Below are 15559 nucleotides of genomic sequence, written 5' to 3'. Positions count from 1 at the left end.
GGAAACGACCTCGCCCGACAAGAATAGAGGTCCTCTTGCCGAGCGTGAAAACCAGTTCCGTGACCTCGCATTTTGTGATACCTATGGTCCTCATTAGCCCTGATAATCCGGATCGATTACATGCAATTGAAGCTTACGTCGACAGCGGTGCCATCGGCAATTATGTGGATCATGAAATGGTTTTGAGGATGAATCTAACTCTTTGTCCCAAGGCTGTAAAGGACGTCATTACTACGGTGGATGGTACGGAGATAGCCTCCGGGCCAGTAACGCATACCACTCAAGAGGTGACGCTAGTAAGTCAAGATGGACACCATGAGAAGATCGTGTTCGATGTGATCAAGGCCCCTCAGTTTCAGATTATTCTAGGAATACCTTGGTTAGAGAAACACAATCCTCTGATCGATTGGCGAGCAAGAACGGTCCAGTTTCCAGAATGTGTCTCTACTTGTCACCCTCCACCTGGTGTTGCACTGGCAGCAATTTCTTCAGAGACTCCCCAGTTACCTCCCGAATACCTAGAATACCAAGATGTTTTCCGGAAGGATCAGGCTAACTCTCTACCTCCTCATAGGTCTTATGACTGCCAGATAGACCTGATACCTGGATCTACTCCTCCTTGTAGTAGAATTTATGCCCTCACCGAGCCTGAGAACCTTCACCTTCGACAATACCTGGATCAATACCTGGCGAATGGGTTTATTCGTCCTTCCAAGTCCCCTGCTTCTTCAGCTTTGTTCTTCGTTCCAAAAAAGGAAGGAGACCTTAGAACTTGTATCGACTATCGCTCCCTGAACCAGATCACCGTTAAGAATAGATATCCGTTACCATTGATCCCTGAACTCCTGGACCAAGTCAGAAAAGCATGCATATATACAAAGCTGGATCTTAGAGGAGCTTACCACTTGGTACGAGTAAAAGAGGGCGATGAATGGAAGACTGCCTTCCGCACCAAGTATGGGCTATTTGAATATCAGGTCATGCCCTTCGGACTTTGCAATGCCCCGGCCGCCTTTCAATATTTTATGAACGATGTCCTCAGAGAGCTCATAGATGTGTGTGTTGTTGTTTACATTGACGACATCCTCGTTTATTCTTCATCGGAATCTGAACATCGGAAACACGTGAAAATGGTCCTCGAAAGATTGCGTCAACACAAACTTTTCGCTAAGTTGGAAAAATGTGTTTTCAACGTGACTGAAGTTGAATTCTTGGGATTCATATTATCACCTGGCGGAGTACGTATGGATTCAAAGAAGGTCGATGCAGTTCTCAAATGGCCATCACCATCCTCCGTAAAAGGTGTGCAAAGCATGTTAGGCTTTGCTAACTTTTACCGCAGGTTTATCCCCGAATTCTCTCGAATAGTCCAGCCCATCACTGCCTTTTTAAAGAAAAACAAACGTTTTGAATGGTCTACCGAGGCGGAACAAGCTTTCCAGGATTTGAAGACTAAATTTATCTCTGCACCAATCTTAAAACACCCTCGCCCCGAACTCCCCTACATCGTGGAAACTGATGCTTCAAGCCTTGCCATGGGGACAGTTCTATCACAAAAGGACCCGGTAACCAATCAGTTGCATCCCGTGGCATTTTGGTCCCGCAAATTCTCGCCTCCTGAAATCAATTACACGATTACTGACAAGGAACTTCTGGCTATCAAGTCTGCCTTTAAGGCTTGGCGGCATTATCTGCTGGGGGCCAGACACACTGTTACTGTGATTAGGAATCCCCGAAACGTGCAATATTTGAAAACCGCAAAAGCCCAATCCTCTAGACAACTCCGTTGGGCATTATTCTTTGCCGAGTTTGACTTCATAATTACCTATCGACCTGGTACAAAGAACGGTAAAGCTGATGTACTTTCTCGGATGGGAGTGGAAGAACACTTGATCAACCCTAAACCTGTACCAATCATTCCCGAACAAAGAATTCTGGGTGTAATCGCCACAGAATCCATAGAGGAAGTTAAGGATAAAGCCAGGCAACTTGTAACTCCAGCAGACATACAGAATTGGCATCTGCAGGGAAAGGACTTTGCAGTAAAGGAAAACTTATTGTATTTCCAAGAACGATTATACCTACCCAGCACAGATTTACAGAAAAAAGAAATCTCTTGTTATCACGATTCTTTAATGGAAGGACATCCCGTTATGGCCAAGACCTCAGAAAAGATCAAGCGCTACTTCTGGTGGCCGTCTTGGAAAAAAGATATCAGAGACTTTATAATGTCCTGTGGAGTATGCGCCCAAAACAAGAGTCAAAAGGAAAGACCAGCAGGCCTCTTACGCCCTATTGACATCCCACCTCGCCCTTGGCATACGCTTTCTATGGACTTCATCACCGATCTACCTCCATGCTCCGGATACAATACGATTCTAGTAATCGTGGACTTATTCTCCAAGATGGCGCATTTCATTCCGCTGAAAGGCTTGCCAACAGCAGCAACTCTGGCCCGAGAATTTCTCGAAAACATCGTCCGACTGCACGTTTTTTTCCTTCGGTTCTAATTTCGGATCGAGGTAGTCAATTTATTTCTCATTTTTGGCGAAGTTGCTGTCGGTCGGCTCAAATTGATGTGAGACTATCGACCAGTCACCACCCTCAAACCGACGGCAAACCGAGAGGACCAATCAAACTCTGGAACAGTATTTACGCTGCATGCTGCAACAAACTGAAAAAACTTGGAAAGACATCCTTTGGATAGCCGAATATGCCTACAATAACTCTGTCCATTCGGGAACTGGGAAAACCCCGTTTTTTCTTTTGTACGGCAGTCACCCTCGAACCTCGGAGTTGGATCCCCTCCAAGATCTTGAAACACCAGCAGTAGACTACCTGCATTCTACAATCACCCAAGCCTTTAAGGAAGCTGTTTCTCACCTTCAAAGGGCTAAAGAACAATACAACAAAGGAGCAGATCAACATCGGAAGGCAGCCCCTCAATATCAAGTAGGGGATCAAGTCTGGTTATCCACCAAATATCTACCTCTAAAAGGGCCACGCACATTCAACCCAAGATACCTTGGTCCCTATTCCATCACTACCATAGTAAACCCAGTAGCGGTCAAGTTGGACTTGCCCCCGCACATGAAGATACATCCGGTCTTCCACGTCTCTCTATTAAAACCTGTGCAACCTCAAACCCGACTAACTAAATCTCCAAAACCTATCCTAGTTGATGGAGAACTCGAGTTTGAAGTCAAAAGCATTCTGGACTCCAAGATCTCCAAATCTAAACTATTTTACCTAATTGACGGGAAAGGCTACGGCCCCCAAGAGAGATCCTGGGAACCTGCTGAATATGTCCACGCTCCTCGCCTAATCAAAAGATTTCACTGAACATTTCCTGACAAGCCAAAACCCCCGGAGAAGCCCGGTTTGGGAGGGGCCTTGAGGGGGGGTACTGTCATGATCTCTGCTTCCAAAAGGTCAGGGTTTTCCCAACTCCCTTGGAAGCAGATCCATAACCCAGGTTCCGAGTGCCAACCAGTCCCAATTGGGACCTTTTGGACCCAGTCCTGGCGCCAGTGGCACCAGGCTCATAAATATGCCCAGTCCCAGCGCTGGAAGTGCCGGGCTCATAATGCTTGGGTGGACTTATCTGCAGCAGACCATGCTGCTTACTTGCCTGCCAGTTGAGCCTCTGATCCTCTTCTGTTTGGAACTACTTTTCCTGTTGGGTGGGGCAGGAGCCACTCCCTAGATTCAGAACACTGGAACTCTTCTGGAAAGCAGGAACTTTTTTCTTACCTAGGCGTGGCTGTGGAAGGAGCCACCTAAGCACTACAGGAGGCTATTTAAACCACACCCGATGGATGAATCTTGCTTTGCGTTATTCTGCATCCTCTGCAGCAGAAAGCTCATCGTGTCTTCTGCATCTGATCCTGGGCCTAAGGAAAAAGGCTTACCATCCTGAATCCAGTCTTCAGCAACACCTATAAAGACAAGAAAGAACAGGTTAGCATTACGGTCTTCAGTGACCGCTCTTCACTTACCTGGTCCATCGGCTGTCACCAACGCCTCGCGCTGCATTCCGGCATCTGAAAGACAAAGGCTTACCTACTCTTCGTGCGCTCCGGAGGTCTTCACACTGCATTCCGGCATCTGAAAGACAAAAGCTTACCAACTCTTTGCACGCTCCGGAGGCCTTCGGCGCTGCATCCAGCATCTGAAAGACAAAATAAGGTGCGTTTAAAGACATTGGGGAACTTTAATACTCACGTGCCATTACTCCTTTCCACATCTAACCCAGTGGGTATTCCGGCACCCTGCAGCCGCTCCGAACTTGTACCTGCAAAATAAAAAGACAGTTAGAGCGCATCGTGAAGCAGGCAACAAGCGCTTACTTACGTGCTTCCAGGCGCTTCTATTCATCACACGGGCTCCATCTTCAACTCACTTCAGCCCGTCATCCGCCATCGCCGGAACCCTGCAAAACAAGAAACATCATTACTAAAGACTTTAAAGACATTAGAATTACTCGAAACTTACCGTTCGTGCAGTAAACGACGGACAGCAGTCCTCTGAAGTCAAGAGGCCTGCTCCCCTTATCCAGTGAAGAAACTGGTTACAGCACCCTGCCCCGAGGCAGATGGAGAGCACGGCGTTCACTTACCTAAGGTGAGAGCGTTAACCTTTGGGGTTCTACAGGAGAAGAGAAAGGGAAGAAGAGAGAGACATTCAATAACCCAGTTCCTTAATCCCATATTTTCTATCTGCAGACATCTTACCCTTCGAGTCAGACATACAGTGCACAGAGGTCCAGCCCAAAGAGCCAGCCGTGTGTTACACATCACCTTTGAAGATACGGTATACGCCCAGTCAAGACCGGCGCCTCTACGGGAATCAGGTGAGCGTTACAATTGCCAACCATGAAATGGCATTGTCTCATATTGTTTGTAATGGATAATAGAATTGTAAATAATAGGAACTAAGTTTTCTGGTTATTGGTCTTTAACCCATGCTCATATGTAGATGGTCTGCTTTTCCGATTATTTGATAGAACCATGCATAAACATGTTGTATCCGGTTCTGACCACTCTCCTTTGCTCTGCTCTTCATGGCAGGCAGTAGCTTTGACCCTACATGGCAACATGGGTATCCAATTTGTCTCATGGCAACACTGACTGGTCAATGGACTCTTCTGGATTTGCACTGGGACTGTACATCATTAGAATGCAAGGCTAACCATCACCCCCTCTCCCCCAACTCATGGAACTCGCAGAGGGAGTCAAGAGTGCATGGGATGTACCCTGAGCGGAAAGGATTGAAGGTGTTTTGGGAATGCACATCAATGTATGCATGTTTGATGAGGACTAGTCAGCAGAAATCGGGTAAATCAGTCGTGGACAATTAAAAATGCTCATGATCGTGCACCTGTGCTGTAGGTTGGAAACCTCATCCTCCCACTCTGTGTGACCTATCCTGCAAGTCACTGAGAGGATGTTTGATTTTGTTGATTGATGGCACAGGTCTTGGAATTGAAGTAAAAATTGAGAATTCAGCAGATATTTGGCAGTGGGTAAAGTTGCTTTGAACGACCAATGTAGTGGTCAAATGTGAAAGACAATTAGCACCCGGGGTGGGTGGGGGCCAACTAATTGGGTTGCTTGGTTCACAGCTGAATCCCATGATCCCAGCCTGCGCTCCAAGCTGCCTAATGGATGCTTACCCCACCATCTTCTCCCACCCTCACCTCCCTTATCCTCGGGTTTCCAGTCTCCTCTCACCTCCACTTACCCGATTTTCTTTCATCAGCGTCTGCACAACTGCTTACACTCCAGCCTCCTGGGCTGCCATGGAAATAGAAGAGGGGCTCTGTATGGAGACTCACATTCTAGATATATTGCTGTAAGCACCTACTGATTCGAAAACCAGGGTGCTAATAGCCATAATACCCAATCCGGCCCGCCGTATCGGGTGGTGACGGTGCTGGGTCTGTGGTCGGGCCTATAAATCGGTCCCCAAGCTGTACCACCCGATTCGGCCCACCAGATCTGGTATTATTGCTATATTAATATCTTGTGGTTGCTGGTTGGCTGTTGCCTGTAGTGGGTAAAGTCCTGGGATGACTTGGAGTTGATTGACATAAGCTGCACATCATTTTATGGAGAGATTGTGGTGAGATAAATTTTTAAGTCGGAGTATGGAATGTTCCTATTGATACGTGTATAAAACATTGTGAAAAGTGGAGGTGTTTTAGTGCATGTGAAGTCAAGTTCTTTTCTTTTTTTTAAAACATTTTTTGGCAGATCTGAAGATACGTGAGACTGAAGATAACACTGCTGTTGTAAGCAACCTCACAGATAATTTTAAACTCCTCAGGAATAAGTTTTGGCCTACTGTTCAGTCCTGGATACAGGTAGATAAAGGGCGTTTACATGAACCTAAAAGTCATACATTTGTTGTTTCTCGCTATGCAATATTCTTTTGTTTAAAACACACTACTAACACCTAATGTCAAGGAACAAAGAACATTTATGCACCTTAGGAGACATTTTTTTAGTGGTATCACTGACCTCTACCTTTTTGCGACCATTGCTTGTTTTAAAAAATATATATTTTGAATTTTTCAAGTTTATCTTTTCATACATAGTTAAATTGAATCAATCATACTGTGCAGTAAGTGCAAATAAATATACAAGTTGTTTACATGATTTTACAGAGTGAACATTACCCCATAGTCAAAGTGTCTCTCCTGTCACTATCCTATGGATTTAAGAATTTGCCTTGGGTCCCAACTCCTCCGAGACTCAAGACTGAGGGTTTTCAGTTACTGCTCTCGGTTTCCCAAACTCGGACAGAGATTGCCTTAGCAAAGCTCTATATAGCAAGTATTTGGGGATTAAACACATCTGACCCTCTATCACTTGTGTAATCTATAAACAGCCTCCAGATTTTACAAATTTTGTGATTTGGTTATTCAATAAAGGGGAGATTTAACGCACAACATCAAATAAACGTTTTTGTGTCGATTTCCATGTTTAGTCTAAGATGAATTTTGCAGCATTCATTTTATGAGTTAATAGTTTACCTGAAATCCATATAATGGCTATAAGACCACCTTCATCATTACAACTCAATAAAACAGCAGGGTCAAGCAGCAAGGATCACTATAATCTTGACTGCTTTTTGCTCGTAAAGTGTACTTTTAGGAGAGAAGACTGTTTCAGCCCCACAGATCCCGAAGGAACAGTGAAAAACCTCTAGATTTTGTAAAAGCGTTACATTTGCATTTTCAGTATACATCCTAGATTCTCACCCATTTCCGTTAATCAGGTAGTGTTATGCTAAACATATATTGCTACCTGGTGTTGCCATCAGAAGCCCAAGTACTCTCACACAGGTATTGCCATCAGACATAGGTACTTAACTCAATTGATGAGTATTGACATGAGATGGCAATATACTCGCACCATTGCCATATGGCAAACAATGCCATCATTGGTAAATTCCCCACACTATATGCCATATTTTGCTATCGTATAGCCGCTACTCAAATTCAGTAATGCTCTCTTAACACACATCGATAATGTCCTGCAAGCATATAATGAACACATTAACGTATGCTGTGCGACTAGCACTAAAATTTCAGTTTTTGTGTTTATTTGCCAAAATATGCCAACTATCCATTGTGCGCCTAGTAGCACATTATGAACGTTTTCTATTGTGCACAGGTAGCACACCATGGCCACATTCCAATATGCCCGGTTAGCACAGCATATGTAGATTACATTATGCCCAGTCAGCAAGACATGGCGAGATTATTTTATCTCGCATGTGGCGAAGTTTTATCAGGCCAAGTTGACACAGAATGGTTGGTGTACAATAGGCCCAGTTAGCTTGACGGACCTAGCATGATTGTTATTATGTGCAGCTATCACAGTGATGTCTTTTTAAACCATGCCCCATTGACACTGCATGACCTCATTCCATTCTGCTCAGTTAGCATTACACTGATTCCATTATGCCCAGTTGCATTGCAAGGTTTGATTCCATTATGAACCAATACATTGTCAAGATGACAACAAGTAAGGAAACAAATTAAGCTGACCTTCAAAGGGCACTGTTGTTTGAACTGGGATGCACAATTAGCACAGAACGGAAAAAGCAACAACACATGTCCAATCAGGCAATTTCTAAAAACAAATGTTTATTGCAAAAAATGTGTAAGAACATAAAATACTGGACATCAGGCTAGAAACATGGGGAGAAACTAGAAGTCCCTTGCATGAATGTCTTTAAAGTTATAAACACTTAGCAGTTCTTATATCAGTTGATGAGAAGAGAATGGCCTGGCTTTAGAGAGGGATAGGCCAGGAAAGGGGTTACTGCTCAATAAAAGGCTATGTGGAATGGTGCCTCCTGCTAGTCTCAGATGCCTGGAAAGTATTGCACTGTAAAAATGTGCTTCAGCTTTATGTGCTGGGTTTTATGTAGTTTAAACCTAGATGTGAAGCGACAGGGCTCTGTATCTCAAGGAAATGCAGTAATACGGTTATAACTAGGAGAGTCTAATAAAGTTACACATGGAAGGTTGTGGAGAGTGGGCATAAATAAGGTTTACAGACAGGGGATGAAGTTAAGCGTCAGAAAGGTTGGAACCAACGTTGATTAGCTCCTGTTGCTTCTGTAAGCTTAGCAATCTGACCTTTCGAATGGATTGTGTCCTCCTCCTCATCTTTGACATGTAATGTCCACAGCTGTGCTGCTTCAACTTATTTTTGGCAGATGGTGGCCTGCGTCAATGGCGTCGGGTCGATGTCCCTCGAAGGCTTCAGTCGAGGGTGACGTCATCGGATGTTAAAAGTAGCACGCACAGCTCCCGTAGCCTAGTTCTGTGTTTTCCGCAAACGTGTTTGCTTCGTTAAACTCGGCGCGCCTTGTGCTTACTGTGATTTATGTCTTCATCTTCTACCCTGACAACACCGAAGTCTGGATTTAAGAAATGTTGGGATTGCAGCTCCAAGATGTCGATCACGGATCCGCATTGGATTTGTTTGTGGTGTCTCGGCCGAAGTGTCAGCCGTTGACTGCCAAGGCCTTGCGAGAACGAAAGGGAAAAATGAAGGTAGGCAAGGTCTCCAAACCCTGTAAAACTGGATCTGCTCGTCTTTCAACCGACTAGTCGAGAGGTGACTCTCCTGTGCGGAAGAAGTCCAAGCGGTCACGCTCCAGGAGCGGCTCCCGCCACTCGTCGTCGAAACGTTCCAGGAAACCGCACCAACAGTCACCTTCCTCGTCGAACGCCTCCCCAAAAAGGATGGCATGCCCGTCCAATTCATCGACACCCGACGAGTGGGATGCTTCCGGGTGGCGATGATGAAAATGTTTGATAAACATGGCACTGTTCCGTCCGCGCCTTCTGTCAAAACCGGCAAGGAACGTTCTCGGCCAGATACTCGCGCGCCCTTGAGCCCGGGTAAATGGCGTGATAAACACTGGGAGCCATTGTGGCCCCATTCGGACAAAGATCACTCGAGATGTGCCAAGGTCAAGTTCTTCGTCTCCGGTGAAACCGTTGAAGCCTTCGACCACCTCGAAGCCCATAAAGGGATTGAAGGCATCGGCGCCTTGCCCGTTGAGTATGCTGATCGGGCCCTCAATGCCATCAATGCCATTGTCGACGCTACCGCCTTTGACACTGTCGGAGCCTTCGACACCATAGTTGCCATCTGGGCCAATTTTGCCTGGGAATGTCCCTGAGCAAGTGGATCCTCCAAAGAAGGCTACTGCTAAGTCTTTGAGACCTGTGCTTGAAAAAGAGTCATTCCTCTGCCGAGGAAGGATTTTTTTAGTTCCCTCACTAACATTTATGAGGAGGAGGAACACTCTGATGAGGATGTTGCCCCGTTTGGTCTCCAGTATGGGACCCCTAATGTTGCTGATTGTTTCATTTCAGAGGAGAGTCGGATGGAGGATCTTTATCAAACCTTGCACAATGCCAGTGGTATTGACACTTCCCCTGAGATGGAGTTCAGCAAGCCAGACCCAGTGGAGCATGCAGACGCCTCATATCGAAGGCTCATGTCTAGGGTTGTGGAGTATCTGGGCTGGTCAGGCCTCCTGTGCACTTTGAGCAGGATGATCTTATGGATATTTTGGATCAGGGTCCGTCTACTGACCCCGTGTTGCCATTTCATACGGCTCTGCAGAAAAGGGTGGCTGCATGTTGGAACGCCCCGGAGGCTACTCCGGCGGTGAATAAGTCTCTGACGAAGAAATACGGCCCATCCAGTAGTGACCCGGCTACCTGTCCACTCACCCCACTTCGGAGAGTTTGGTGGTCCAGCAGCAGCCTCTTTGCTATCAGGCACTGCCCCAGCCGGTTCAAAACCGTTCTAAGGCCACGAGTTACTGTTAACCAGTAGGGGGCAGGCTGTCTCAGCATCTAGAAGAGTGGTGAGCCATTACTTCAGATGCGTGTGCTCTGGAAACAATATCCCACGCTACTGCATACATTTTCTACGACGGCCTCACGACAATCCACCGGGGAAGCACTCTGTGGAGATTCCAGATCTGCTCCTTGTGCAGGAGATATTGACCTGCTAGAGAAAGGCGCAATAGAACCAGTGCCTGTGGCGGAGAGGAACAAAGGTTGGTATTCCCCTTATTGGAGGACTGAGACCCATCTTGGACTTGCGTTGCTTGAACAAGTTCCTCAGGAAGGACAAGATCAAGATGGTCACTTGTTCTCAGATCCTTCAGGCCCTCCAGCTTCAGGATTGATTGCTGTCATTGCACCTACAGGGTGCTTATTTTCATGTGCCGATCCATCTCAAACACAGGAAATACCTGAGGTTTGCAATTGGCGGCTCGCACTATCAGTTTCGGGTCCTGCCGTTCAGGTTGACCTCCGCCCGAAGGTCTTCACCAAGCTCATGGTGGTGGTGGCAGAGCATCTCAGGAGAGAGGGGATTTACTTCTACCCCTACCTGGACGATTGGCTGATCAGGGCAGGTTCTCTCGAACAAGTCTTGGATCATATCAACGTCTCCTGCCAATCCCTTCACAAACTTGACTTCTCCCTCAATTTTAAGAAGTCACATATGACACCTTCCCAACAGCTCCAGTACATGCATTGGACAGGTCTTTGGGGGGTGTACTCGCCACCGAAGGTGAGGGCTCAACACATTCTCCAGATGGTCACCAAGTTTCAACATACCCAGAATCTTCTGGCTTTTGAATTGTTAAGGTTGCTCGGCCTCGTGGAATCCGGCATTTTTCTGGTGCCAGAGGCCCGACTGCGGATGAGGTCCCTTCAATGGGCCCTCACGACGTAATGGTCTCAATTTTCTGGCAAGATGTCGGATCTCCTTCGGATTCCAAGTCTCCCAGGATCTTCTGTGGTTGGCCTGTGAAGGAAATCACATGAAAGGAGAACCTTTTTGGCAGATGTGGTCAGAGGTAACTGTAGTGATGGATGCACCCCTCACAGGTTGGGGTGCTCACGCCAGCGATCTGACCATCAGCGATAGTTGGTCTTCATCGTAGCCCAAACAATCTTTTGGAGCTGAGGGCAATCAGGCTTGCACTGAAAGCTTTTCTGCTGCCTGTAAGGGGGAAGAAAGTCCTGATAATGACGGACAACATTGTGCCATGCATTACCTCAACAAAAGGGGAGGTGTAGGGTCGCTTCCACTGTGCAGGGAGGTGATGCAGCTCTGGTTCTGGGCAATCCACGAAGGAATCTCCCTAGCGGCGGAAGGAGATCAGAGCGGCGAATGCTCTGAGCAGGCAGATCGCGGTCTCCCGCGAGTGGGAGCTAGCTCAGGAAGTTCTTCAAGAGGTCTTCGCCCTTTGGGGAACCCCGCAGGTGGATCGCGACCGGTGCCAACCAGAAGTGTGAGAGGTACTGCTCAAGGGAATTTCTTCTGAGAAGAGCTCTAGGAGACACATTTGTTGTGGATTGGTCACTCCCGCGTCTGTACGTATTTCCTCTGATCTCTGTCATTTCTCAAGTTCTAAGAAGGTTACGGAGGTTCGGGTCCCACATGATTCTTATTGCTCCGGATTGGGCCAGGAGAGCATGGTACCCGGACCTTCTAGAAAATGTCCATCTGTCCATCAATGCGTCTTTTGCAAAGAGAGAACCTTCTCTCACGAGAGGAAGGTCGGGTTCTCCATCCAGAGGTCAAGACTCTCAACCTTCAAGCATGGTTTCCGAAAGGTTGAGATATACGGATTGGGACCCTCCCGGATGACGTAATGGAGGTGTTGCTTTCGGCTAGACGTCCAGCAACAAAGTCCCTGTGCTGTTGCCGTTAGCGTAAGTTTTGCGACTGGTGCAGAGGACAGACTGTTGATCCTTTTCAGTCTTCAATTCCGGAGGTTCTCTCCTTTTTGCTTTCTTTAGCACACAGAGTTCTTTAATCATTAAATGTTACCTAGCAGCGCTGTCCATATTTAAGCACTCGTCTGAAGAATGCTCTTATTTTAAGATTCCCCTGATCACTCAGTTTCTGCTACCGTTCTGGGATCCTAATTTGGTCGTAAAATTTCTGATGGGTGCTGCATTTGAACCTTTGCACTCTTGTACGTTGAGGCTGTTAACATTTAAGACTGTTTTCTTAGTTGCAGTTACATCTGCTCGCAGAGTGAGCGAGTTGCAGGCACTCTCTTCTAAGCCACCCTTTACTTTGTTCCACAAGGACAGGGTTGTATTGAGAGTACGATCTTCCTTCCTGCCAAAGGTAGTTTCAGAATTTCATTTGAGCTAGAATGTGGTGCTACCTGCCTTCTACCCTCCTCCTCATCCTAGTAAGGAAGTCAAAGATGAGGAATAGGTTGGAGGACACAATCCATTAAAAGAACAAGTTACTTAACAACTGGTAATGTTCTTTCGACTGGATGTTCCTCCAACATATTCCTCATCGCCCTTGCAGCCTTCCCCTCTCAATAATTTCCCATGCCATTGCAGCTTTCGTTCCAACAAGGCTAAGTACAGTCAAGGCTGTATTGTGGGCATGTATGCCACACGTTGTGATGGCGGGAAAACATGAACTGAGGCTACGGGAGCCGTGCGTGCTACTTATAACATCTGATGATGTCACCCTCGAGGGAGGCCCAATGCCATCGACGCAGAGCACCCACAGCCAAAAAAAAAAAACGAAGCAGCACAGCTGTGGACATTACATGTCAAAGATGAGGAATAAGTTGGAGGAAAATCCATTTGAAAGAACGTAAGTAACTTGTTATTCGAGGGGATTGGGTCCTCCGACATATTCCATATCTATGACAGGTAATGTCCACAGCTGTGCTGCTTCGGAAAATCTTTGGTGTCTGCGTCCTGCGTCGATGACGTCGATGCGCCGTCCCCGAGGACCTCCTCCGACGGCCGACGTCACCCAATGTGATAAGTAGGACACACGACGCCCATAGCCTCAGTTCCGTTTTTTCTGCGAATGTGTTCGCTTCGTGAATCTCGGTACGCATCGACTCTTTGGAGTTTGCTGTTTTCAATTCTCGGTTTGTTGAACCTGTTCGGTTTTTTGTGAAGACCTGTTTGTGGCGATGTCTACTTCGTCTTAAACCCCGCGTCCGGGCTTCAAGAAGTGCCGGGACTGTGGGTCCAAGATGTCGTTCACAGACTCGGACGACGCCTGCCTCTGGTGCCTCGGGGAGCCCACGATACAGACGACTGTGTCGACTGCCAGTCGCTCACGGCAAAGGCCTTGCGGGAACGCAAGAAGAAGCTGTCGGTAGGCCAGGTGTCTAAGCCCCGGAAGTCGAGGTCTGCGGGGCTTTCGACGGATGACTCGAGGGGCGACTCTCCGCGTCATCATCGGAAGTCCAGTGGGTCTCCTTCCAGGAGTCGGTCTCGGCACTGCGCCTCTTCAAGGCATTCCTGGAAGCGCCGGCATCGGTCGCCTTACCCGTCTTCTTCCAAGGACTCCGCCCGTCGGCGGGTCGCTTATCCCTCCATGCAAGCGACACCGGAGGAATGGGCACCGGTCCCTCCGCGCCTCCGAGTGGGGTCGGTCGGCACCTGTTGAGAGACACCGCTCGTATGCCTTCGGGCTCGGGTGGTCGGCACGGCTCGCGGGAGAGGTCCCGCTCGGACAAAGGTAGCCATTCTCGCCATGCCCTTTCCAGGTCCAGGTCCCGGTCCTCGACGCGCTCAATGTCGTCGACGATTTCTCTCGAGGCTCTGCCTCCGAGGGGGTCGTCGACGCCGTCGGCGCCTAGGTCATCGAGAGACACGCTCGGAGCTCCGGCTTCGAGGCCTGTGTCGACGCCGCTGATGCTGGCGGCGCTGCAGTTGACGTCGACGCCGATTCGCTCGACGTTGACGCCTTTTCTGTCGGCGCCGACTCGTTCGGTGCCCTCGACGCCTTTCAAGGCGGTGGTGTCGGAGGGGCCCCGTGGCACGGGGTTTGCCCCTAGAAAGGCTCTGGCTAAGGTCAGGCACTGCTTTGGTCCCCAGAGGTCTTCCTCTCCCCGCCTGGAGTACATTTCAGAGGGTGATGAAGGCTCTGATGACGGCTTGGTTCCGGTTACGGTACCAGATGAGCTTATCTCGGGCCATAGCCAGTTTGATGACCTGAGGCAGTGACTGCATGATGCCATTGGATTGGACACCTTTCCGGAGGTGGAGTTTTGTAGGCCGGAGCCTGGCACTCATGCCGATTCTTCATATCGGCGCCTTATGTCTCGGGTCACTGAGTACTTGGATTGGTCTGCTCCCCCAGGGGTGTTCGTTCAGGATGATCTTGCGGGCATCCTTGATCTTGGTCCCCCCACTGACCCGGTTTTGCCGTTTCATATGGCTCTGCAGAGAAGGGTGGTGGCGGCTTGGACTGCTCCGGAGAGTCTCCCGGCAGTGGGCAAGTCTTTGTCGCGAAAATACCGTCCAGCCAGTAGCGACCCCTGCTACTTGTCTAGGCACCCCATTCCGGAGAGTTTGGTGGTGCAGGCGGCTACGGCCCCGGCAAAGCAGGCGTTGTATCCTACCATCCCTCCGGATAGGGACGACAAATGGTTTGACGGCTGGGCGAAGAAAGTGTTTTCTTCAGGGGGTATGGCGCTTCAGGAAACAAAGGTACTCGAGGTGCCAAGGCCGCTCGGGCAGTTGCCTCTTTTCCCTCAGGCAACGCCGCAGCCACTGCCACTCAGTCATGAGGCCATGTCCCATTGTTCGCCGGTTGGGGGAAGGCTGGCGCAGCATCTTGTAGAGTGGCAAGCCATTACTTTGGATGTGTGGGTTCTGGAGATCATAACCCATGGCTACTGTCTTCCTTTTCGGCAGAGGCCTCACGACAATCCACCAGGGAACCTCTCTCTGAAGAGTCCGGATCCGCTCCTTGCGCAGGAAATTCAAGCCCTGCTGGAGAAAGGCGCCATAGAACTGGTGCCTGTAGCGGAGAGGAACAAGGGATGGTATTCGCCTTATTTTTTGATTTCGAAGAAAGACGGGGGATTGAGACCCATAATGGACTTGCGTGGTTTGAACAAACTCCTCAGGAAGGACAAGTTCAAGATGGTGACTCTTTCTCAAGTCCTCCAGGCCCTTCAACTTCAGGACTGGTTGGTGTCTCTCGACCTCAAGGATGCTTAC

At 48.3% G+C, this 15559-nt stretch overlaps 1 protein-coding gene across 4 annotated transcripts in view; it reads left to right on the top strand.

Moving 5' to 3' along the window:
- UVSSA (UV stimulated scaffold protein A) overlaps positions 1 to 15559 on the top strand; it is a 765945-nt gene that overhangs the window by 111781 nt on the left and 638605 nt on the right. For all 4 annotated transcript variants that reach the window (XM_069632154.1, XM_069632155.1, XM_069632156.1 and 1 more), the window contains one exon: positions 6255 to 6364. In XM_069632154.1, coding sequence (XP_069488255.1) covers positions 6255 to 6364 — 110 coding nt within the window. The remainder of the gene's footprint in view (positions 1 to 6254; positions 6365 to 15559) is intronic.

The sequence above is a fragment of the Ambystoma mexicanum genome, chromosome 6q (assembly GCF_040938575.1).
Source record: "Ambystoma mexicanum isolate Mex_15411 chromosome 6q, UKY_AmexF1_1, whole genome shotgun sequence".
In the NCBI taxonomy this organism is placed as follows: Eukaryota; Metazoa; Chordata; class Amphibia; order Caudata; family Ambystomatidae; genus Ambystoma; species Ambystoma mexicanum.
Note: the sequence above shows the minus strand (reverse complement) of the source record. Positions and strands in the feature narration are given on the sequence as shown.